Source organism: Pongo pygmaeus, chromosome 9 (assembly GCF_028885625.2).
Source record: "Pongo pygmaeus isolate AG05252 chromosome 9, NHGRI_mPonPyg2-v2.0_pri, whole genome shotgun sequence".
Classification (NCBI taxonomy): Eukaryota; Metazoa; Chordata; class Mammalia; order Primates; family Hominidae; genus Pongo; species Pongo pygmaeus.
In genome coordinates this window covers 10,510,678-10,536,313 of record NC_072382.2, presented here as the reverse complement: position 1 = coordinate 10,536,313, position 25,636 = coordinate 10,510,678, and the positions used below count along the sequence as shown (strand labels likewise).

At 49.8% G+C, this 25,636-nt stretch overlaps 1 protein-coding gene and 1 long non-coding RNA gene across 3 annotated transcripts in view; one reads left to right on the top strand and one right to left on the bottom strand.

Moving 5' to 3' along the window:
• LOC129008820 (uncharacterized) overlaps positions 1-3,434 on the bottom strand; it is a 6,298-nt gene extending 2,864 nt beyond the window's left edge. For both annotated transcript variants that reach the window (XR_010127540.1, XR_010127539.1), the window contains exons 1-2: positions 3,294-3,434; positions 715-812 (exon numbers count right to left, since the gene is read on the bottom strand). This is a non-coding gene — a long non-coding RNA (uncharacterized LOC129008820). The remainder of the gene's footprint in view (positions 1-714; positions 813-3,293) is intronic.
• Positions 3,434-25,636, top strand: STIP1 (stress induced phosphoprotein 1). The gene is made up of 14 exons (XM_054441230.2): positions 3,434-6,641; positions 13,343-13,552; positions 14,480-14,621; positions 14,768-14,909; positions 15,935-16,103; positions 18,323-18,449; positions 18,545-18,647; positions 18,906-19,026; positions 20,848-20,944; positions 21,078-21,202; positions 23,968-24,004; positions 24,217-24,320; positions 24,542-24,714; positions 25,149-25,636. Exons 1-14 carry the CDS (start codon positions 6,633-6,635, stop codon positions 25,219-25,221), a joined length of 1,632 nt encoding a protein of 543 aa, XP_054297205.1. The 5' UTR covers positions 3,434-6,632; the 3' UTR covers positions 25,222-25,636.

Sequence of the window (25,636 nt, the reverse complement as noted above, 5' to 3'; positions counted from 1 at the left end):
CAGTGGCAGCACAGGCTCCAAGACAGTGTGTCCCAAGAAACAGGAAGTGGAAGCTGCCAGTTTTATAAGGCTTGGAAACTGCAAGAATATTGTATTCTATTGGTCATAGTAGTCCCAACTCCATGGAATTCAAGGGGAGGGGACACAGACCTCCCACTTTGCAATGAGAGGGGTGTCAATGAACATGCACCATCTTTCATCTCCCTCAGTGACCCTTGACATCGTTCTCTTGCCATTGGGTGTCATATTATGTGCTGTGGTCAGTTGCAATCTGCCTGCCATGTAGCAGGCAGGTTTCACCCTCGACCCTCAACCTCGGTGTGCAGGAACTGCTGTGTTTATATTAATATTTCTCTCCCTCAGCTCTATTGACATTTGGAGCCAAATAATTGTGATGACTATTTTGTGCCTTGTAGAGTGTTTAGCAGCATCCCTGGCCACTACCGCATGTGCACATATACACAAACACACACACACACTCAGTTATGACAACTCAAAATGTCTCCAGACATTGCCAAATGACAGCTGGAGACACCCTAGCTGAAAACTATTGCCTCAGCCGGGCGTGGTGGCTCATGCCTGTAATCCCAGCACTTTGGGAGGCCGAGGCGAGTGGATCACCTGAGGTCAGGAGTTTGAGACCAGCCTGGCCAACATGGGAATAACGCATCTCTACTAAAAATACAAAAATTAGCCAGGCGTGGTGGCACATACCTGTAATCCCAGCTACTTGGGAGGCTGAGGCAGAAGAATTGCTTGAACCTGGGAGGCAGAGGCTGCAGAAAGCTGAGACTGTGCCACTTCACTCCAGCCTGGGTGACAGAAAGAGACTGTCTCAAAAAAAAAAAAAAACATTGCCTTGGGATCACCTTGTTCTAACTGTAAGCCTCCATCCTACTCAGCTGTGAGGAACTCATCCCATTCCCCGTTCACATGGTCCTTAACCCTTGGGAAGGGCTCTGATCCACTGTGGGCCGTGGCTGCCGCTGAGCTGGCCTCACCTCAGCGGTCCCCTGAAATATAGAGTCTCTCCTCCCATCCCCCAACCCAACCCCACATCTTACAGAGGCTATATATGGTCTGGGTGCCCAGGCTGGGGGGGCCCCTTGCAGGGTGTCTAAGCACATTGTCACCTCTGACTCTGGCCATCTACCAGCCCAAGGAGCAACACTCCTTCCCCCCACATCCTGAGGGGGTCCCGGGGGTCTGCGTCCAGCTGACGGAATTAGCTGATGGACTGGATGTGGGCTGTGAAAGAGACGAGTCAAGAATGCTTCCACAGTTTTCAGCCTGAGCCACTGAAAGAATAATGATGCCATTGGCAAGAGGAAGTCAAGGGCAGGCGGGGTTGAGAGGGATATTGGGAGTTATGATTTGAGCACCCTGGGAAGTCCATCAGACATCCAAACCAAGATGTCCAGATGGCAGCTGGATAAATAAGTCTGGGACTGGGGGGTGAGATCTGTGCAGAGGACAGAATTATGGGAGTCATCTGAGATGGCATTTATAGCCACGAGACTGGCTGGATCTCCCAGGGAGGGGGGTGTGGATAGCAAGGCCCCGGACTGGGCTCCAGGGTTCTCTGATTAATAATTATTAGATAATAATTATCATTTTATTCCTTGAAGCATCTGGCACAGTGCCTGGCTCTATACAAGTCCTCGGAATTGGACAGAACTCTACAGTACTTTATTTTCCCCATTAATGAGGATGCCAATTCTATCTTTGCAGAAGAGCTACAAGTTAGGATCACTCAGTTAAGTTAAGAAATTAAGAGATTTCTTAGGAGTTTCAAACAAAAATTCCAGGTCTACAGAGCCCAACTTCTGAGCTGCAGCCCTTCTCTAACCCCTACTCCCCACCTACACTGAGATCCAGCTCTCCTAGTTTTTCTGATATTGAGAAAACTTTAAAGTTGGGAATTTGCTCTGCTGAGACTCAGTCACCCTCGCTGTACCTTCAGTGCCATTGCTGCAGGAACTACGGCCTTCAAGCTGACTCCAGATACAGCCTCGCCATGCCTCTCCCTACCCTTGACTGCAGCAGCACTGAAATAGCAGCGTGAATCACTCTGGGACGTCACGTGATGCCCAGGCCAGGATGCAGCTGTGGTTGGTGCTCCTCTGTTCCAGGGACCTGGGAGGAGGGCCCTGACCGGCCAGAGTGGCTGCCTCCCTGTCCTCCTCTGAGTCCACCAAGAGGCTTGGAGAAGACTGAGTTGGTGGAAGTTAGAAGAGCTAACACTTCTGGGTATTCAGAGGTGGCTTTACTGTAACACTAAAGCAGCTTAAACATCGGGGACCCCATTTGTGCTCCTTCTAAAGCCACACACCTCATTTTTTGTGTGTTTCTTTTCTCAAAGCGAGCTCTCAAATTGTCATAAGCTTCAGGTCTGACAAGACTCAAGGCCAACCCGGGAGGATTATATTGTTCAATCTGCATAGTAACCTTGGGAAGTCAAGAGCACTTCATCCCCACTACCTTACAGAGAAGGACACTTAGAGCACAAAAAAGCCTTCCTTAGGTTTCTTGAAAATTCTGGGCCAGGGCCAGGCATGGTGGCTCACGCCTGTGTAATCCCAACACTTTGGCAGGCCAGGGCAGGTGGATCACTGGAGGTAATGAGTTTGAGACCAGCCTGGCCAACATGGTAAAACCCCATCTCTACTAAAAATACAAAAAAAAAAAAAAAAAAAAATTAGCTGGGCGTAGTGGCAGGCACCTATAATCCCAGCTACTCGGGAGGCTGAGGCAGAATCGCTTGAACCTGGGAGGCAGAGGTTGCAGTGAGCCAAGATCGCGCTACTGCACTGCAGCCTGGATGACAGAGTGAGACTCTGTCCCCCACTCCCCCCACAAAAAAAGATAAAGAGAATTCTGGGCCGGGTGCGGTGGCTCACACCTGTAATTCCAGCACTTTGGGAGGCTGAGGCATGTGGATCATGAGGCCAGGAGTTCAAGACCGGCCTGGCCAAGATGGTGAATCCCTGTCTCTACTAAAAACACAAAAATTAGCCGGGCGTGGTGGTGGATGCCTGTAATCACGGCTACTCTGGAGGCTGAGGCAGATAATTGCTTGGACCCAGGAGGCAGAGGTTGCAGTAAGCCGAGATCGTGCCACTGCACTCCAGCCTGGGCGACAGAGCAAGACTCCATCTCACCAAAAAAAAAAAAAAAATTCTGAATTTGCCCTGGCCTCAGGACCTTTGCATCTTCTGTTGCCCTGTGTGGCGCCCTGTAGCCCCTAGGCTTCTCCTCACCCCATCTCTGACAGGCCTTCACTAACCACTCACCTCTGGGAGTGCTTTCCTTCCCTGCCTCCCAGGTCATCTCTCTGTGCCTTGCCTTTTGTGTTCTCTGTAGCACTCACTCTTAAGAATTATCATTTGTGCACCGATTTTGATTTAGTAACTCCATGTAGTTCTTATTCTGTAGCCAGGCACTGTTCTTTATTTTTCTTTGGAGACCGAGTCTTGCTCTGTTGCCCAGGCTGGAGTACAGTGGCACAATCTTGGCTCACTGCAACCTCCACCTCCCAGATTCAAGCGATTCTCCTGCCTCAGCTCCCCGAGTAGCTGGGACTACAGGCGTGCATCACCATGCGTGGTTAGTTTTTGTATTTTTAGCAGAGACGAGGTTTCTCCATGTTGGCCGGGCTGGTCTCGAACTCCTGACCTTAGGCAATCCCCAGGCACTCTTCTCGACAACTTCTAAGTGCTTTATAAAAATATCAAATCATGTAATCCTCACAACCACTATGATGTCAACACTTTTTAATCCCCATTTGAAGATGGAGGCAACTGAAGTACAGAGAGGTTGTGCAAGTTGCTTAAAGTCACACAGCTGAGAGTTTAGGTATCATCTCTTTCAGTAGAAAAGGTTCCTGTGAGCAGAAGCTTCATCTGGGGCTGCCCTGGTCACTGCTACAGCCCTGCACTCAGAGCAGTGCAACACACTCTAAAAAAAGGTGTGTGGGAAATGGGACCTGGCCACGCAGAGAGAAGCTGCTGGGGAGAAGATGGAAGGCCTGGAAAGGCCACTGCTGGTCAGGTGGGCAGCAGCGTGGTGGCCTAGAGACAGTGCCAAGAAGAAATGAAAGGTGTCCTTGACAGATGGATGTAGATGAATAAGAGAGGAGGCCAAGGCCTCGGAGGAACCCTTGACCCCGCTTTTCTTCATGCTCCCTCCAAAATGCATCCAGAATCAAATTCCTGTCCCCTTCTCTGCTCCCATTCTGGCTCCCTGGGATTACTGCCACAGCCTCCTAAGAGGTATCCCTGCTCTCACCCTCCCCTCTTCCTCCACACAGCAGCCAGAGGGATCCTGAGAAAACTAAAATCATGTCACTTCTCTGCTCAAAACCTGCCAATGTGTTCGGGAGTGGCAATGGCCTCTAGCCCTGCAGGACCTGGCCTCTGCTTCCTCTCGGCAGCTGTGCCTCCTGCCATCCTGGCTACCCCGAGGCAGCTCCCACCCCAGGCCCTTTGCATTGGCTGTTCCATGGGCCTGCAAGGTTCTCCCCTACGTTTCCATGGATCTCACTCCCTTGCTTTCTTCAAGTTTTTTCTCACCGTGCCCCACAATTGAAAATGCAAAACCGCTGGGCACGGTGGCTCACATCTGTAATCCCAGCACTTTGGGAGGCCGAGGCGGGGGGATCACTTGAGGTCAGTAGTCTTGAGACCAGCCTGGTCGACATGGTGAAACTCCGCCTCTACTAAAAGTAAAAAAATTAGCCGGGCGTGGTGGTGCACACATGTAATCCCAGCTAATTGGTAGGCTGAGGCAGGATAATTGCTTGAACCCAGGAGGCAGAGGTTGCAGTGAGCCGAGATCGCCCCACTGCACTCTAGCCTAGGAGACAGAGCGAGAGTTTAAGACCAGCCTGGACAACATGGCGAAATCCGTCTATACAAAAAAAAAACAGAAAAATTAGCTAGGCGTAGTGGTGCTTGCCTCTAACCGCAGGTACTTGGGAGGCTGAGGTGGGAGGATGGCTTGAGCTCAGGAGGTTGAGGCTGCAGCGAGCTGTGATGGCGCCACTGCACTCCAGCCTGGGAGACAGTGAGACTCGACTCCGTCTCAAAAAAAAAAAAAAAAAAAAAAAGCAGGCGGTTAGATTGCACAGGCTCTGAACTCCATCCTAAAGCCTCCAGCACTTTCAAGTGAGGGATTACCAGGTTTGCGGATGTGCTGCAACTTGGCTGCAGTGTCCAAAATGGGTGGGGCAGGTGGAATTAAAGATGACGCTGTGGAGACAAGCTACTGGCAGAGAGGACACACTCTAAACCCTGGGAAGATGGCATTACCCAGAGAGAGGGAAGGATGAGGACACTGCAGAGCCCAAGATCATCGCCAGACCCGAGTCATGCGGCTCCTTTGTTCCAGGAACCGCAGCTGACCCTAGAAGCAATAGCAGCATGTTCACTTCGCAGGTGCATCTCTTCCACGCTTTGGGGTGCCTGCCCTGCCTCTGACTTCTGGGGCTGGGATTTAAGGCCCTACCAGGCCACAGCTCGCCAGCTCATAGGCGGTCAACTACTGATTCAGTTCTTCGTCTCCTTCACTCCTTTACATCGGACTCACGAGGGCTGAGGGGCAGCTCCCTTTCGTTAAGTGCTTCCCGCGTGCTAAACACCGCACGAATTCCACTTGGCCCTACAGGACCAAACGACCGGCGCGCTGAGAGAGGGTGTGCAGTTCCACTGAGGACGCCCAGCGGGACAGCCGGGCCCGCCGCGGTGAGATCCCCGGCCTGTCCAGCCCAAGCCCAAGCGCCCTCGCGGTCACGTGGCATTTCCGGAACATTCAGAACCTAACAGCCAGGATGCAGGAGGGCCGGGCCGAGACCGGAGCGCTGGACAACGCGGGCAACTGGCGCTCGAGGGCCAGGCAGCTCCCACCGGCTAGGACCCCCATCCCGATGCGCGGGGGAAGGGTTGGGGCCCTGTGCCGCTGGCGATCCCGGGGACCGCCTGGAAGTCGCGGCACTCGGGAGCGAGGGGGAAAGCAACCCAAAGGCCTCCCAGCCGCCGGAGACACAGCTACTGACCCCAACTGCAGCCGGTACTCGCATATGCCACGGGCGGGGCGAAACCCGGCCTTTTGAAGGGCAGCGATTTAAACCAATCAGCGCAAAGAGTTGGCAACCCTCCGCCCAATTGGAATCGCTCTCATTCTGAAGGCGGTTCCGACATGGAGTCCGGCAGCCCAATGGGAGAGGTGGAAATTTCCAGAACGATCAGAACCAATGGGCGCGGCCAGCGCGGCTACGATTGACAGTGCAAAAGACCAATCCGTGTCGCAGAAGTCCGCTCCTCCCTCCATTCGTGGAGCCTCAGATGGGTGGGTTTATAGAGGAGAGCCCAATCCTGAGGTGCGGGGGAGGCAGGGTTGAGGGAATTACTCCCCGCTGTCCAATGAGAGGGAAGTGGAGATGATGGGCTGGACCTCAAGCCAATAGTAGAGCAGCACAGAGATTCCCCCTGGAAGAACTCGACCAGTGAGCAGGCGAGGAAGGGGCGGGAGCCGGGGTCCCGGCAGCTTCTAGTAAGTTCCAGAAGGCGGCGCGTGCGGTTGGGAACGCGGAGCGGACGGATTCGATTCAACGGGGTTCCGGGCTGCGCTGCGCTATGGAGCAGGTGAAGGGGGAGGGGCGGGCTGAGGCCCCGAGACTGCTCGGGGACCGGCGGAGGCCAGGCCGCGGTAGGGGGGCGGGGCGGGCGCCGGATCAAGGCGACTAGAGCTGGGTGCTGGGGCCGGACGGGGCGGCGGCGGGGAGGTGAGGGCCGCGGGCGGCGGGCGGGAGCGGGGTCTGTAGCGAGGCCGGCCGCGGGGAGCGCCCATCGCCCCCTGGTTGGGCGAGGAGGGCCGGGAAGAGGCCACAGCTTGGGTGAGTCCGGCCGGCGGCGGGAAGAAGGGTCGCGACCGGGCCCTGAAGGCATCCCGACGGGGCGGCTGTGGGCCATGCTGGGGAGGGTGCGGGCCGCAGGGGGCGGGGTGGAGGTGGGCCGGGGGCCGGGGTCCGCACCCGCGAGGTACCCCTCCGGGAGATCTGACACGGCCGATGGAGAAAATGCTCGGGACTTAGCCACGCGGAACTTGGACGGATCCAGGGAGCGGGGACGGGAATACACTGGGAGTAGCCGAGGATCTTAGCAGCCTGGGATGCAGTTGAGGCAAATCTTACTCTTCCACATCTGAGAAGGTCTGGGTGGGAGAGCGTTGAGCGAGGGTCTGAGGAGCGGCAGACCGACTCTACCTGATGCAGGAAAGGGAACGGTGCCGCAAAAGTCCTTGGAACGTATTCCGTCTCTGACAGTGTTTTACAAATGTATTGCGGCCCCTCCCCCTCTTTTTGTATGCTCGTGTGTGTGATTGTCGAGTGACTGAGGACCAACGCTTCCGAAAGGTGCGTCTGAAAGATGGATTTCTGACTACCCGGGGGTGGTTGTAGACAATTTACAGAGATCAACCGCTGAAAGTTATGGGCCTCTATTGAGCATTTGAGGGGCCGAGTTTGAAGCGGTTGCTGCTTCCTTTCAGTGACTTGGTTATGTCCTCAGTAGTTTGTGGTTGTGAAAGGTCTAGAGGTTTTGTTCCATTGCAAGCTGTCATTGAGCTGTAATGATTCATCGGAAGAAAAAGGACAAAACAACCTCCAAGAAACCTCTACCAACCTGCGAGAAATCATCCTCCCGCTCGGGAGTACTACCCTCTTCGCTCCGGGCCCGTAACACTTGAGGGTGACAATTCTGAAACTTATTTGGTTCTTAACTTCAGGGCCATAAAACTAAGATCGCCCACACGCTCCCCTTAAATAAGACATCTCGATGGACTAGTGACTACCATCCTTTTTTTGGTGTGAGCTACAGAGCTGAGCCTTTGGTCTCCTGTAGCAGTTGCTGCTTTAGGCAAAGCTCGAGCTTCCTTGCTGTATTAAAAAGAGTGGAAATGAAGTCAGTAAACTTTTTTGTGCCCATATAATATTTCAGTTGTATCTAGGGTTAAATGGGCTGTAGTATAGATGAGGAAAAGATTTCTGGAATAAGATGTTGCTCTTTTACCTTTAAGAAAGGATCTGGGGCCGGGCGCGGTGGCTCAGCCTGTAATCCCAGCACTTTGGGAGGCCGAGGCAGGCGGATCACGAGGTCAGGAGATCGAGACCATCCTGGCTAGCACAGTGAAACCCCGTCTCTACTAAAAATACAAAAGAAAAATTAGCCGGGCGTGGTGGTGGGCACCTGTAGTCCCAGCTACTCGGGAGGCTGAGGCAGGAGAATGGCGTGAACTCGGGAGGCGGAGCTTGCAGTGAGCCAAGACTGGGCCACTGCACTCCAGCCTGGGCAACAGAGCGAGACTCCGTCTCAAAAAAAAAAAAAAAAAAAAAAAAGGATCTCGGCTGGGCGCAGTGGCTCACGCCTATAATCCCAGCACTTTGGGAGGCCAAGGTGGGCGAATCACCTGAGGTCAGGAGTTCGACACCAGCCTGGCCAACATGGTGAAACCCCCTCTCTACTAAAAGTACAAAAATTAGCGGGGCATGGCGCAGGCCTGTAATCCCAGCTGTTGGAGAGGCTGAGATAGGAAAATTGCTTCAACCCGGGAGGCATAGGTTGCAGTGAGCCGTGATCGCGCCACTGCACTCTAGCCTGGGTGACAGAGTGAGACTCCATCTAAAAAAAAAAAAAGAAACGATCTCTGTTACCAAATTTATTTTGTATGTTTTTTTAGAGACAGGGTCTGGTTCTGTGCCCCAGGCTGAAGTGGGATCATAGTTCACTGCAGCCTCAAGTTCCTGGCCTCAAGCGATCCTCCTGCCTCAGTCTCCTGAGTAGCTGGGCACACCACCACAACTGGCTAATTTTAAAATTTTTTGTAGAGACGGGGGTTTTGCTGTTTCCCAGGCTGGTCTCGAATTTCTAGGCTCAAGCAGTCCTCTAGCCTTGGCCTCCCACTTCATTAGCACCAGGATTACAGGCGTGAGTCACCTTGCCTGGTCTTAAAATGTTTGTTTTTAAATTACCACCACTCGCGATAGAAGTGTATGTACAGGTAGGTAGATGGTAAATGAATATTTGACTTAACTCAGGACAGCAAACTGGCATGGCAGCTGTACAGATGACCTGGCATTTAATCCCAGGTGTGTTTGAGCCCACCATCTGGAAGCCATTCCTGAAAACAAACACGATGTCTCTACCTTTTGTTTTCATTTTCAACTGTGAGGTTTGTATTTCAGTTTAGAAAATACTCAAGTTGGGCCGGGTGCGATGGATCACGCTTGTAATCCCAGAACTTTGGGAGGCCGAGGTGGGCGGATCATGAGGTCAGGAGTTTGAGACCAACCTGTCCAGCATGGTGAAACCCCGTCTCTAGTAAAAATAACAAAAAAAAAAAAAAAAAAAACTGGGCCGGGCGTGCTGGCTTACACCTGTAATCCCAGCACTTTGGGAGGTTGAGGCGGGTGGATCACGAGGTCAGGAGTTGAAGGCCAGCCTGGCCAATATGGTGAAACCCTGTCTCTATTAAAAATACAAAAATTAGCTGGATGTGGTGGCACGCGCCTGTAGTCCCAGCTACTTGGGAGGCTGAGGCAGGAGAATCGCTTGAACCCAGGAGGCGGACCTTGAAGTGAGCCGAGATTGCGCCACTGCACTCCAGACTGGGCGACAGCGAGACTCCGTCTCAAAAAAAAAAAAAAATTAGGCAGGCATTGTGGCGCGCGCCTGTGATCCCAGCTACGTGGGAGGTTGAGGCAGGACAATTGCTTGAACCCGGGAGGTGGACCTTGAAGTGAGCCGAGATTGCGCCACTGCCCTCCAGCCTGGATGACAGCAAGACTCCGTCTCAAAAAAAAAAAAAAACCAAGTTGGACAGATTTTGAATGTTCAGGATTGTTTTTTTTTTTTTTCAAGAGGGGACTTTCAAATAAATCCCACAATAATACACTTCTTACATTTTACCCAACACAGGCGTACAGCCATGTAACACATTCAGCAAAACAGTATTTACTGTTATGTGCACTGTGTGCTGGTATTTTTTGTCCCATTTGGTCTCTTAAAACGCTGGTCATGACCTACAAAATTGATTTGCTGACCCACTGCTGATCAGTACTCTGTTTGAAAAATGCTTTTCTAAAGCATAGGCAGGAACTTCACCAGCTGCTTCTTGACACCACTTGAGTTTTGTTAACTGTTCGTCTTCTGGCCTCCGTCTTGGGCTCTAGGATTTTTTATCCCTTGTTTGCTTAATTTGGCCGGTTCCTTCTGCGCTTGCCTCTGTTAGGTCTCTGATTGATGGAAGTTCCTGATCTATTTGAGGATTCCAAAATCATTTCTCTTTTTTTTTTTTTTCCCCAGTTAGAGTCTCACTCTCTCCCCCAGGTGAGAATGGCAGTGGTGCGATCTTGGCTCACTGCAGCCTCCGACTCCCAGGTTCAAATGATTCTCCTGCCTCAGCCTGCTGAGTAGCTGGGACTACAGGCATGCACCACCACATCCGGCTAATTTATTTATTTATTTATTTTTGAGACTGAGTTTCGCTCTTGTTGCCCAGGCTGGAGTGCAATGGTGCGATCTCAGCTCACCGCAACCTTCGCCTCCCAGGTTCAAGCAGTTCTCCTGCCTCAGCCTCCCGAGTAGCTGGGATTACAGGCATGCACCACCACGCCCGGCTAATTTTTTTTTTGTATTTTTAGTAGAGACAGGATTTCTCCATGTTGAGGCTGGTCTCAAACTCCTGACCTCAGGTGATCTGCCCACCTCGGCCTCCCAAAGTCCTGGGATTACAGGCGTGAGCCACCGCACCCGGCAGCGGCTAATTTTTGTATTTGTAGTAGAGATGGGGTTTCACCATGTTGGCCAGGCTGGTCTCGAACTCCTGACTTCAGGTGATCCACCCGCCTCAGCTTCCCAAAGTGCTGAGATTACAGCCTAAAATCATTTCTCTTGACAAAATTATTTCTTGCATCAATTTACTGGGTCGTAGGTGGATAATACATAGATTGAGTTAGTAACTTCGGTGACATAACTCTATCTCACAGAACGCTTACCTCTTAAAAGTGTATTTTGGCCTGGTGTTGTGGCTCACCTTTGGGAGACTGAGGCAGGAGGGTTGCTTTAGGCCAAGAGTTTGAGACAAGCCTGGGCAATATGGCGAGACACCATCTCTACCACAAAAAGAAAAAAACATTTAGCCAGGTGTGGTGACACACACTTGTAGTCCCAGCTACTTAAAAGGCTGAGTTGGCCGGGCGCAGTGGCTCACGCCAGTAATCCCAGCACTTTGGGAGGACAAGGCGGGCAGATCACCTGAGGCCAGGAGTTCCAGACCAGCCTGACCAACATGGAGAAATCCCATCTCTACTAAAAATTCAAAATTAGACGGATGTGGTGGTGCGTGCCTGTAATCCCAGCTACTCAGGAGGCTGAGGCAGGAGAATCGCTTGAACCTGGGAGGCGGAGGTTGCCGTGAGGCAAGATCGTGTCACTACACTCCAGTCTGGGGACAGAGCAAGACTCCGTCTCAAAGAATAATAATAATAAATACAATGAGTTTCTCGAGGGGTTGCCTACCCTCAGGTAGGCTGCTGTGGGGCACCTGACCTTTTGTGGGGCAGCTCGGTAAGGAGAAACCCTTTAGCGAGGACCCTGTTCTGACAGGGCCAAGGCCTGCCTCGCATTTTTTTTTTTTTTTTTTTTTTTTTTAATGAAAAAGTAAACTTTTTTTTTTTTTTTTTTTTTTTTGAGACAGAGTCTCGCTCTCGCCCAGGCTGGAGTGCAGTGGCATGATCTCGGCTCACTGCAAGCTCTGCCTCCCAGGTTCATGCCATTCTCCTGCCTCAGCCTCCCAAGTAGCTGGGACTACAGGCGCCTGCTACCATGCCCGGCTAATTTTTTGCATTTTTAGTAGAGATGGGGTTTCACCGTGTTAGCCAGGATGGTCTCGATCTCGTGACCTCGTGATCCACCCCCCTTGGCCTCCCAAAGTGCTGGGATTACAAGCGTGAGCCACCGCGCCCGGCTGAAAAAGTAAACTTTAATGTGGAAAATGCAAACTTGAGGAGGGCAGAAAGATCACACACAAGGCTGTCACTTCACACTTGGAGGGTTGCACAGCGGCCCAGCAGAGGCACAGCGGCCCAGCAGAGGCACTCCTCACTTGCCAGACGTTGGAGCAGGTGGGTAGAGGTGCTCCTCTCTCCCCAGTTGGGCACCCGGGCAGAGGTGCTCCTCACTTCCCAGTCGGTGGGGCGGCCGGGCAGAGCTGCCTCACTTTTTAAAACTGCTGTATCCCGCCGGGCGTGGTGGCTCACACCTGTAATCCCAGCACTTTGGGAGGCCAAGGCGTGTGGATCACCTGAGGTCAAGAGTTTAAGACCAGCCTGACCAATATGGTGAAACCTCGTCTCTACTAAAATTACAAAAATTAGGCAGGCATGGGGGTGTGCACCTGTAGTCCCAGCTACTTGGGAGGCTGAGGGAGGAGAATTGCTTGAACCTGGGAGGCGGAGGTTGCAGTGAGCCGAGATCGTGCCACTGCACTCCAGCCTGGGTGACAGAGTGAGACTCTGTCTCAAAAAACAAAACAAAACCAAACCCCGCTGTATCCTTACTTCTTGCACTCCCTATGTTTGAGAAGGGAGAGGTTTAAACCACAGTAGCATTTCTTTATCCTCCATCCCCTTTGTAATGTAGTAATATTTAAGAATGGCAGGAATCAGTTTGGGGAGCTAGCTTGACTGTTACCCATTAATGAACATTTATCTATCATGTGGCAACATTTTGCCACACCAGGAAATGGAGACTGGTTCTTCCCTGATGGGAGGAGACGGCAACTACGCCATAGGCAAGCATCTTGCCACTCCCAAGAAAGAGAAGCCTCCGCTGCCATCCCACAGCCTTTGGGTCACTGGAGCATGTATCAGTGCCACTCCGCCCACCTTCTTCCTGTGAGGGGTGACTAGGGCTGTGCTCTGTTTGTCATTTAGATGCTTTGGAAATCTGTGGCAAATGAATTGACTTTTCCATGGAAGGAGCATGTGGTACGTTCTGGATTGACTTCGTGAGCTCCATGTGGAGACCGGAAGAGTGGCAGAGCCCTAGTTCGTCACATAGGGGCCAGCGTGGAGTGCAGCCTGGGCTCTTTACCCCTGTTTATTTTTTCTTTGCTGGCTCCTTAGGGAAGGTGTGAGAAATTAAATAAATGAACCGGTTTTCTCTCTTCTGATCTGTAAAGTCACCTATTTATTTGTTGATAACTACATAAAAGAATGAGTATTGTCTTTAAAGCTTGGGATTAAATGGGCACATCATAGAGAAGCTGTGTGTTCCTTTCCCCTCAGGTCAATGAGCTGAAGGAGAAAGGCAACAAAGCCCTGAGCGTGGGTAACATCGATGATGCCTTACAGTGCTACTCCGAAGCCATTAAGCTGGATCCCCACAACCACGTGCTGTACAGCAACCGTTCTGCTGCCTATGCCAAGAAAGGAGACTACCAGAAGGCTTACGAGGATGGCTGCAAGACCGTCGACCTAAAGCCTGACTGGGGCAAGGTCAGCTGTGGGCAGTGGAGAGAGAGAGGCCCTTCAGACCTTTCCAGAAATGCCTTTTGGTGGCCTGAGGTTTACCTGTCCTAATACACTGATAGTTACCTACCCGCCTCCCCATTTGAGTATCCTCCTCAGAAATGGCATTTTTCATCAAATCTAAGATAGCCATTAGTTGTAATACAGGCTTTATTTTTGGTACTAAGAAGGAAGAGGCCGGGGCTGGGCGCGGTGATGCACGCCTGTAATCCCAACACTTCGGGAGGCTGAGGTGGGCGGATCACTTGAGGTCAGGAGTTCAAGACCAGCCTGGCCAACATGGTGAAACACTGTCTGTACTAAAAATGCAAAAAAAAATTTAGCCAGGCATGGTGGCATGTGCTTTTAGTCCCATCTACTCAGGAGACTAAGGCAGGAGGATCACCTGAGCCTGGCAAGCGGAGGTTGCAGTGAGCTGAAATCGTGCCACTGCACTCCAGCCCAGGTGACACAACAAGACCCTGTCTCAAAAAAAAGAGAAAAAAAAAAAAAAGGAGGGGAAGAGGCCCGGTGCAGTGGCTCACGCCTATAATCCCAGCACTTTCGGAGGTTGAGGCAGGAGAATTGCTGGAGCCCAAGGGTTTGGGACCAGCCTGGGCAACATAAGGAGTGCCTGTCTTTACCAAAAGTAAGGGAAAAAAATGCTGCCAAAGAAACTGACCACAGTTGATCAGAGGTGAACAGGGTGGGGCAGATGTGCCTCTGCTATTTGGATGGATCCTTAAAGTAGCAGCCTTGGCCTCGTAGCCTATTCCTCTCCTTTTTTTCTCTTTGGACTTCATGTGAATACTCATTTCTTTTCCCCCATAAAAGTAGAATTGTTCTTTTTTGAGTTCATCTTCTAGATTTACCTCTGGGTGTTCTTTATTTTGTGTCTGTCTTTGGTGGTTTAAGGGCTATTCACGAAAAGCAGCAGCTCTAGAGTTCTTAAACCGCTTTGAAGAAGCGAAGCGAACCTATGAGGAGGGCTTAAAACACGAGGCAAATAACCCTCAGCTGAAAGAGGGTTTACAGAATATGGAGGCCAGGTTGGCAGGTAGGTACCACGCACAGTTTTCTTTCTTATTATTAATGGGATTAATTTTGAATCTTCCCCCCAAGAAATGTCAGTCTGGTAGGGTATGGGACACAGTAATTTAGTGAACTCATTTCATAGTGATGTGCTTTCCTTTACTCGGACAGAGAGAAAATTCATGAACCCTTTCAACATGCCTAATCTGTATCAGAAGTTGGAGAGTGATCCCAGGACAAGGACACTACTCAGTGATCCTACCTACCGGGAGCTAATAGAGCAGCTACGAAACAAGCCTTCTGACCTGGGCACGTAAGTGGACGCCGCTCATTGAGGTTCTGGAAATCGGGGGAATGTTATGTTTTCTTCCTGTAACCTCACAGCAGAGGGTTCCCTTGTCTAAACTGTGGAGTTTCTGCCTTTGCTTATTCTCTGCAGAGCAGTAGGTGGTGGTCGTTTATTTGTAGTTATAGAAGGGGTCAGGGGAGCATATATCACAGTAATCTAGAATGTTCCTTGTCATCTGTATACACCTCTTGCCTGCTCTTCTAGAACTCTGATCTAGCGTCAACCCCATCCTTTCCATCTACTTAGGCCCTACTGTCTCTGTTGGTATATCAGAGTGGAAACAGGGTTGAAGTTCATGTGTAAAGATGTGTCTAAATCTTGTACTGGTATCCATCTCTATCGCAATCTTCTGGCCTGAGATCAGCTATGGAAGTATACCTAAAACAAGTCATTCCTCTGTGTATCTGCCAACCTTGAGGAATAAACTTGACCTCTGTGACTTCGTTTTATTTTATTTTATTTTATTTTATTTTTTCGAGGTGGAGTCTCGCTCTGTCACCTAGGCTGGAGTGCAGTGGTGTGATCTCAGTTCACTGCAACTTCCACCTCCTGGGTTCAAGCGATTCTCCTGCCTCAGCCTCCTGAGTAGCTGGGATTACAGGTGTACACCACCACGCCCGGCTAATTTTTGTATGTTTAGTAGTAGCAACGGGTTTCACCATGTTGGCTAGGCTGGTCTCAAACTCCTGACCTCAAGTGGTCTGCCCGCCTCAGCCTCCCAAAGTGCTGGGATTATAGGTGTGAGCCACCGTGCCCAGCTATCTGTGACTTCATTTTATTTATTTTTGTTGACTCTATTTTAGATGGTGTTTTGACGGTTTGAGTATTCCTCAATTGTAACTCATGATTGGTGCAAAATCTAGCCATCTTTTGATGGGTAAGGAGCTTCTAAACACAGGAATCTGACTTTAGTAGTAAGTGGGAGTTAAAAGACTGATTGTGGGGAGGAGTAATTACAATTTTTCTTTCTTTTTTTAAATCAATACTAGGAAACTACAAGATCCCCGGATCATGACCACTCTCAGCGTCCTCCTTGGGGTCGATCTGGGCAGTATGGATGAGGAGGAAGAGATTGCAACACCTCCACCACCACCCCCTCCCAAAAAGGAGACCAAGCCAGAGCCAATGGAAGAAGATCTTCCAGAGAATAAGAAGCAGGTCTTGTTTTTTTCTCTCCTCATTGTCACCTATTTGTAAACAACTAGAAATCTTTATGTCGAATGGGGACATCTATTGACCTTGATTGACCATGATTATTATGGTTTTTTTAGAGACGGAGTCTCGCTGTGTTTCCCAGGTTGGTCTTGAACTCCTGGCCTCAAGCGATGCTCCTGCTTCAGCTAGGATTACAGTCACGAGCCACTGTGCCCACCTGAAACTATTTTGAGTGCTTTAGTATGTGCTAAGCTTATGGCTATTATTCCTTAGAATGGTCAGCATGTTAAAAAATCAACTTCAGGCCAGGCGCGGTGGCTCATGCCTGTAATCTCAGCACTTTTGGAGGCCAAGGTGGGCAGATCACCTGAGGTCAGGAGTTCAAGACCAGTCTGGCCAACATGGTGAAACCTCATCTTCACTAAAAATACAAAAATTAGCCAGGTGTCATGGTGGGCGCCTGTAGTCCCAGCTACTTGGGAGGCTGAGGCAGAAGAATCTCTTGCAGTCGGGAGGCAGAGGTTGCAATAAGCTGAAATCTCGTCATTATCCAGGCTGGGTGACAGAGCGAGACTCTGTCTCAAAAAAAAAAAAAGATGAGCTTCACAAGAGCATTCCTAGGAGTAATGTGTAGCAAAGAGTGAGCAGCGGGAGTTGCCCTTCCCATGGTCACCACAGCGGCTTCATTGCTGCCCGTGTGAATGTTGGTCCGAGCAAGACTGGAAAGTTGGGAGTAATTCACGTCCTTGTCGTGATCCAGAAAAATGTTGTCCACATCAATCCGTAGGCCTTTGCTTCCTGGCTGGACATGGTGTGTGGTTGGGAGTGTCCGCTAAGCAGCACTGTTTTAGAGCAGGAGGCATGCGTCTCAACGATTTCATTTCCCTCCTTGTAAACTGGAACAGCAGATTGTTGCCAAATTTAGCACCTTGAAATGGGTAAGCGTTGGTTGTTTAGGGTGTCTCAGCTGGAAAAAGGCCCTCCAGTGTGGGCGATAGTGAGCTTTGCTGAAGACTCGTGCCACTCAGCCGCTTCTCATCCACTCACCACCCCCTCTGCTATGGTTCCCTGACAACTAAGACCCTGAGGCAACCACAAGACCGACACCAGATCTGCTGCAGCCTCAGAATAAAGCCTGGTCAAATCAAAACCACAATGAGATACCATCTCACACCAGTTAGAATGGCGATCATTAAAAAGTCAGGAAACAAGAGGTGCTGGAGAGGATGTGGAGAAATAGGAACACTTTTACACTGTTGGTGGAACTGTAACCTAGTTCAACCCTTGTGGAAGTCAGTGTGGCGATTCCTCAGGGATCTAGAACTAGAAATTCCATTTGACCCAGCCATCCCATTACTGGGTATATACCCAAAGGACTATAAATCATGCTGCTATAAAGACACATGCACACGTATGTTTATTGCAGCATTATTCACAATAGCAAAGACTTGGAACCAACCCAAATGTCCAACAATGATAGACTGGATTAAGAAAATGTGGCACATATACACCATGGAATACTATGCAGCCATAAAAAATGATGAGTTCATGTCCTTTGTAGGGACATGGATGAAATTGGAAATCATCATTCTCAGTAAACTATCGCAAGAACAAAAAACCAAACACCGCATATTCTCACTCATAGGTGGGAATTGAACAATGAGAACACATGGACACAGGAGGGGGAACATCACACTTTGGGGACTGTTGTGGGGTGGGGGGAGGGGGGAGGGATAGCATTGGGAGATATACCTAATGCTAGATGATGAGTCAGTGGGTGCAGCGCACCAGCATGGCACATGTATACATATGTAACTAACCTGCACATTGCGCACATGTACCATAAAACCTAAAGTATAATAATAATAAATTAAAAAAAAAAAAAAAAAGCCTGGTCCAAAACGCTTCTGTCCTCACCGGTTGCTTCAAGTCAAAGGGATTTTCTCTCCCCTAAAGAAGCGCTCTGCTTCCTGACAAAGATCCAGGAGAGTAGGTGGAAAAGGAGTTTCAGAGCAAGCAAAGATGAAGTTAGTTTTCATTCTAACGGCTGATACTTGACTGTATTATCTATAGCTGATTGATGAAGAGGCCTTCAGGAAAACTTGCTAGAATTCTATACATGTTAGTTGTATTTCAGAACTTGTGACAGATCATAGATTCTTGCTGTCTTTGTCACCTCAGTTAGATTTGCTTAGCACTCACTTCTTCTAAACCTCATCTAGGCACTGAAAGAAAAAGAGCTGGGGAACGATGCCTACAAGAAGAAAGACTTTGACACAGCCTTGAAGCATTACGACAAAGCCAAGGAGCTGGACCCCACCAACATGACTTACATTACCAATCAAGCAGGTGAGGCCCAGAAACAAGGGGCAAGGGAATTGTTGGGTGTCTCTGAGGGAAGAAGCAAGGACTGACTGTTCCTTCTTAACCATCCTGCCTGGCAGCGGTATACTTTGAAAAGGGCGACTACAATAAGTGCCGGGAGCTTTGTGAGAAGGCCATTGAAGTGGGGAGAGAAAACCGAGAAGACTATCGACAGATTGCCAAGTAGGCTCGACCTTCCAGAATACCTTGAGTAGCGCGGAGGGTTTGCTGTCCAAGACTTAAGTTTCTCTGCATGGGGAGGAGGGCTGCTGGCCATAGAATTTGCTCTGTTAAGAAAGGGCTGGCAAGAAGGTCACCGGAGACAAGACAAAAGGTGTTGAAGGCAGTGATGCGGGCCTTTCTAGCTGCAGGTGTGTTTTTCTGCAGGAGCTGACCTTATCTCTTTGTCCTAAGCGGTCCTTGTCCCTCTTTCTTTATCAGAGCGTATGCTCGAATTGGCAACTCCTACTTCAAAGAAGAAAAGTACAAGGATGCCATCCATTTCTATAACAAGTCTCTGGCAGAACACCGAACCCCAGATGTGCTCAAGAAATGCCAGCAGGTGGGTAGGAAAAGAACAGGTGTATTTTCTTGTTTTCCTAATAATTGAGCCATTGTTTCTTACTGTTTTATTTAATAATTAACTTGACTTTTTTTTTTTTTTTTTTTTTGAGATAGGGTCTCACTGTTTCACCCAGGCTGAAGGACAGTGGCACAATCATGGCTCACTGCAGCCTCAACCTCCTGGGCTTCAGTGGTCTTCCCACCTCAGCCTGAGTAGCTAGGATTACAGGCACGTGCCACCACGTCTAGCTAATTTTTTTTTTTTTTTTGAGATGTAGTCTCTATTTCTCACCCAGGCTGGAGTGCAGTGGCATGGTCTCTGCTCACTGCAACCTCCGCCTCCCAGGTTCAAGCAATTCTCCTGCCTCAGCCTCCCGAGTAGCTAAGACTACAGGTGTACACCATTATGCCCTGTTAATTTTTATATTTTTAGTAGAGATGGGGTTTCACCATCTTGGCCAGGCTGGTCTGAAACTCCTGACCTCATGATCCACCCACCTCAAGCTCCCAAAGTGCTGGGATTACAGGCCACTGCACCTAGCCATGTCCAGCTACTTTTTTTATTTGTAGAGAAGGGGTCTCACTGTGTTGCCCAGGTTGGTCTTGAACTCCTGAACTCAAGTGATCCGCCCTCCTCAGCCTCCCAAAGTGCTGGAATTACAGGCGTAAGCCACTATGCCTGGCTGAACCTGACCTTTTTTTAGGTAGTGGCTTTGGTCATCTTATATGATTCTTTCTCTGTCATTTAACAGTGACAACATGTAGGAAGTGATCTGGTTTATTTTTTTTGCAGTTTTTGGTATTGGCCAAGATTTCAACCCTAAATGTGTTAATATTGAGGGCCTGTGCATTAAGAGTGTTAATAGTTCTTGTAACATAACATTTTGACTATTTTATACAACAAAAATGATGTGAATTAGGCCAGTTGTCATAAATTATGTAGGGCGTGACAAAGGATTGGTGAGAAAATGAGTTGTGCTAGTAAGGCGTGCATCCTTTCCATACCCGGCTCATTTTGGACCAAGTGTTGTGTCAGTGCCATTCATTCTCTTTCATGGCATACTTAATGATAAAGACTGTAAATTTCTTTTAAAATCTTGCCAGCAATAGCCGGGCGCGGTGGCTCACGCCTGTAATCCCAGCACTTTGGGAGGCCGAGGTGGGTGGATCATGAGATCAGGAGTTCAAGACCAGCCTGGCCAAGAGGGTGAAACCCCGTCTCTACTAAAAATACGAAAAAATTAGTTGGGCGCGGTGGCAGGCGCCTATAATCCCAATTACTCAGGAGGCTGAGGCAGGAGAATCACTTGAACTTGGTGGGGGCGGAGGTTGCAGTGAGCCAAGATCGTGCCACTACACTCCAGCCTGGGTGAGAGTGAGAGTCCATCTCAAAAAAGAAAAAAAAAAAAGTCTTGCGAGCAATACTCTGAAAATTAAAATCCTAATCTGATTTTTTTTTTTTGAGACGGAGTCTCTCGCACTGTCGCCCAGGCTGGAGTGCAGTGGCGCGATCTCGGCTCACTGCAAGCTTCCGCCTCCCGGGTTCACGCCATTCTCCTGCCTCAGCCTCCCGAGTAGCTGGGACTACAGGCTCCCGCCACCACGCCTGGCTAATTTTTTATATTTTTAATAGAGATGGGGTTTTCACCATGTTAGCCAGGATGGTCTCGATCTCCTGACCTTGTGATCCACCCGCCTCGGCCTCCCAAAGTGCTGGGATCACAGGCGTGAGCCACCGCACCCGGCCCCTAATCTGATTTTTAAGCCCAATATTTAGATGATTATGAGTGTTTATTATTCCAAGAATTATGTTTTGTAGGCAGAGAAAATCCTGAAGGAGCAAGAGCGGCTGGCCTACATAAACCCCGACCTGGCTTTGGAGGAGAAGAACAAAGGCAACGAGTGTTTTCAGAAAGGTATTGCCTGCAGCTCAGGGATCGGGGGAGCGGCGCTGGGTGTGCCTCCCGTGCCTGGCTATGGGGTAATATGGCCGGCTGCATCTGGGGGCTTTCTGCTTTTTAAAAGATAGTCTTTGTTTTTCTTCCCCAGGGGACTATCCCCAGGCCATGAAGCATTATACAGAAGCCATCAAAAGGAACCCGAAAGATGCCAAATTATACAGCAATCGAGCTGCCTGCTACACCAAACTCCTGGAGTTCCAGCTGGCACTCAAGGTGAGGAGACCTGTGGGGGCGGCCATTACTGAAAGCCTGCACATGAGGAGTGGGTTTTCTCTCTGTGTTCTCATTAACATTGAGTTGATGATGATCATGATGTTTGAGACAGTGTCTCACTCTGTCCTGCCTCAGCCTCCTGAGGAGCTAGGACCACAGGCACATGCCACCACATCTGCTATATTTTTTATTTTTTTTGTAGAGTTGGGGTCTTGCTATGTTGCCCAGATTTATAGTGGGGTGTGTGTGTGTGTGTGTGTGTGTGTGTGTGTGTGTGTGTGTGTGTGTGTGTGTGTGTGTGTGTGTGTGTGTGTGTGTGTGTGTGTGTGTGTGTGTGTGTGTGTGTGTGTGTGTGTGTGTGTGTGTGTGTGTGTGTGTGTGTGTGTGTGTGTGTGTGTGTGTGTGTGTGTGTGTGTGTGTGTGTGTGTGTGTGTAAAATATGGGACCTGTATCTAACTGGTCCTGGCCCATGGAGCTACTACTGGTTGGCAGTACATTAGAAGGTGGGTCCTTTCAGCCCCGTATCCTTCCTCTTTTTTCTTTGTTTTTGCCTTTTTAACCATTTTTAAGAAGTGGAATTGCTGGGCCATGTGGTGTCTGTGTTTACTTTTTTTGTTTGTTTGTTTGAGACAGTCTCGCTCAGCTGCCCACGCTGGAGTGCCATGGCACGATCTTGGCTCACTGCAACCACCATCTCCTGGGTTCAAGCGATTCTCCCATCTCAGCCTCCCAAGTAGCTGGGATTACAGGCACCCGCCATCATGCCTGGCTAATTTTTTGTATTTTAGTAGAAATGGGGTTTCACCATGTTGGCTAGGCTGGCCTTGAATTCCTGAGTTCAGGTGATCCACCCGCCTCAGCCTCCCAAAGTGCTAGGATTAGAAGCGTGAACCACTGCGCTTGGCCCCCCCTCCCTTTTTTTTTTTTTTTTTTTTTTTTTTTTTTTTTTTTTTTAAGACAAGGTCTGGCTCTATCGCCCAGGCTGGCTGGAGTGCAGTGGCACGATCTCAGCTCACTGCAACCTCTGCTTCCCCAGCTTAAACCATCCTCCCACCTCAGCCTCCTGAGTAGCTAGGACTACAGGTGTGCACCACTGTACCCAGCTAATTTTTGTATTTTTTATAGAGACAGAGTTTCACCATGTTTTCCCAGGCTGGTCTCAAACTCCTGGGCTCAAGCGATCCTCCTGCCTCGGACTCCCAAAGTGCTGGGATTACAGGCATAAGCCACTGCGCCTGGCCTATGTTTAATTTTTGAGGAACCACCGTATGTTTTTCAGCAGCTGTACCATCCTTCCTTGCTTTTCTGTTTTGCTCAGCTAGGTAGGTCTGCTGTTCTCAGTCATATCAAGTTAGGTCAAATATGATTGTTTGACACTGTGAAGTTCCCTCATCCTCTCGAATCTCAGCCACCCTGCCTCTATCAGCAGTTTTTTTCAACTGTTCTCTAGCTGACAAACCTGGACCATATTGTGGGAAGGTGACAAAGTGTGACCTGTCTAGAAACAGCCATACCTGGGTTAGTGTTGGTTTTTATATTTTGTGCCACTGTCTTCTGGGTCTGTGTCTTGGCCTAGAGACATCATTTCTACTAGTAGGATTGTACGAGAGTCATGTCAAAAGCACATTGATTTGTGAGGCAAAGAATAGCAGGTTGTCAGTCACCTGGGAGGTGGGCAGTACTTTCCCGATCATGAGAGCGTGGAGAAAGAATGAATGGGATTTCTGCTGCTGTCCCAGCTTCTTGGTGGAAGGGTTGGAATTAAGCCCAGGGGAGCTCAGTGTACTAGATAGTGTTCTCTTCCTCAGCATTTCTCACTTCGAAGATGTTTCAAAGAGAAGAATACATAGTGAATATCTGTTCCACCTTTATCTGACAAATATTGACCTGTTTTTGCTGAACTGTTTGCGAAAGGAAATTGTATACATTTGGTACTTAGAATGAGACATCCAAGTCTTGTGCACACATTGCCTGAAAAGACTCCCTGTCCAGTGTAGCACTGTCAGCACACGCGACCTCACCAGGCCAAGGCCTGATGCCATCTGAGGTCTGTCCATCCATACTGAAACTTGCCCACTTCTCCAAAAATACGTTTTAAAACTCTGAGGTTTTTTTATTTATTTTTGTTTGTTTGTTTTTATTTTTTTGAGACAGTTTCACTCTTGTTGTCCAGGCTGGAGTGCAATGGCGTGATCTTGGCTCACTGCAACCTCCGCCTCCTGGGTTCAAGCAATTCTCTTGCCTCAGCCTCCTGAGTAGCTGGGATTATTACAGGTGCAGCCACCAGCCCAGCAATTTTTTTTCTTTTTTTTTTTTTAGTAGAGACGGGGTTTCACCATGTTGGCCAGGCTGGTGTCGAACTCCTGACCTCAGGTGATCCACCTACCTCAGCCTCCTAGAGTGCTGGGATTACAGGCATGAGCCACCGCACCCGGTGTTGTTTTATTTTTTAATCAGCAATGGTTTTGGATTCCAAAGCTCTCAGGACCAAGGCCCACGCATTTTGTCTAGTTGTCATGTACTCTTCAGTTTCTCAAACTGGAATTGTCCCTCACTATGTGTTTTTCATAACATCAGCCTCTTGCAGAGTCTGGGCAGTTTGTCTTGTGTGGGATGATCCATCATCTGGAGTTGTCTTTCCTGGTGTTGTCACCTCTGTGTGGTGCTGGGTGAGGCCTTAGAGTTGAAAGTCCACATGCTTGAGTTGCCTGTAGTGAGCTTATCCAAGGGAATGAGCCTAATTTCTTTCTGTTTCTTCATTCTAGGACTGTGAGGAATGTATCCAGCTGGAGCCGACCTTCAGTAAGTGCCTTTCTGCTGCCTGTCCCCTGTCTCTAGCCAAAAGATTAGAGAAGGAAAGGGCAAGCCCTTTGTCTACCTGTGTGTCCTTGGGACCTGTAGGATTTAGGATCCAGCATCAGCAGGTGTGAACAGTGTTGGTGTGCAGGTGAAGAGGTGCAAGGAGCAGCCTTGGGCGCTGCGGTTGGATAACGCGCCACCTCTCCTGTTTGTAGTCAAGGGTTATACACGGAAAGCCGCTGCCCTGGAAGCGATGAAGGACTACACCAAAGCCATGGATGTGTACCAGAAGGCGCTAGACCTGGACTCCAGCTGTAAGGTGGGGCTGCTTCTGGCCTCCAGGGGCTCCCCCTGCCTCTTTCTCTGTTGGGTCTTTTCCATGTTCAGTCCCTGATTTCTTCCCTGTCACCTCCATTTCTCTCTGTTTCTCTCTTACTTGCTCTCTCTCCCCTTGTCAGTTACTTCTGTTATCTTGGACCTGCTGAAGCAGTGAGCTGGGTGGTCCTAACACGCTTCCCCTTTGTCTCTTCTGGACTGCAGGAGGCAGCAGACGGCTACCAGCGCTGTATGATGGCACAGTACAACCGGCACGACAGCCCCGAAGATGTGAAGCGACGAGCCATGGCCGACCCTGAGGTGCAGCAGATCATGAGTGACCCAGCCATGCGCCTTATCCTGGAACAGATGCAGAAGGACCCCCAGGCACTCAGCGAGTACGTAGAGTCAGAGAGGCGGCCTTGCTGGAAATGGAGAACAAAAGCAGGCAGATGAGTGCACGCAGCTGGGGGGTGGTATGCTCAGTCTGCGAGGAAGAGGAATTCTGTCATTCTTCTTGAACTTAAGGAGATTGGCAGTGGGTGGCGAGCTGGAAGGGCTTTGTTTGTTAGTTGTGATAGCTTAAGCAGTCATTTGGAAAGGCCCATTTAGCTGGGAGAAAGGTCTTGACTGGAAGCTGTGTCGTGGGCTCAGAGTAGGACTGGCAAGTTCTGCGAAGTGGAGCAGGCCTCTGCGGCTCGGCGTCCCGGGCCTCGCCAGGACCCCTCCCTGCCGGGGCCTTCTGTAGAGGGGGTTGAATTGGGTTTTTCTCTGAGAGCAAGTAAGACTTTAAAGGTTGTCTCATTTCAAATAACTGCGTCTTCCTCTGTAGACACTTAAAGAATCCTGTAATAGCACAGAAGATCCAGAAGCTGATGGATGTGGGTCTGATTGCAATTCGGTGATGACTTGTTCATCCCCCCTTCCCTTCGCCCTCATGTGGAAAGAGGAGCTGGGACCGCGGCGAGCAGCACGGAGCGGAAGGGAGAGCAGGGGAGAGAAGGCCTCATCTCTCTATATTTATACATAACCCCGGGGAAGACACAGAGACTCGTACCTGCGCTGTTTGTGCCGCTGCTGCCTCTGGGCCCTCCCAGCACACGCATGGTCTCTTCACCGCTGCCCTCAAGTTCCGTGTCTCCTTCCCCTGCGCCCAGTTGCTGTCTCGGCTGCTCTCCCATAGTTGGTTATTTTTTATTTGGGGCAGTGGGCATGTATGGGGAGGGGAGGGGGTTCTTCCAGCCTCAGGTCCCAGCCGTCTCACATTGTTTATTCTGCATCCCCTTCTCCAATAAAACAAGCCAGTTGGGCGTGGTTATA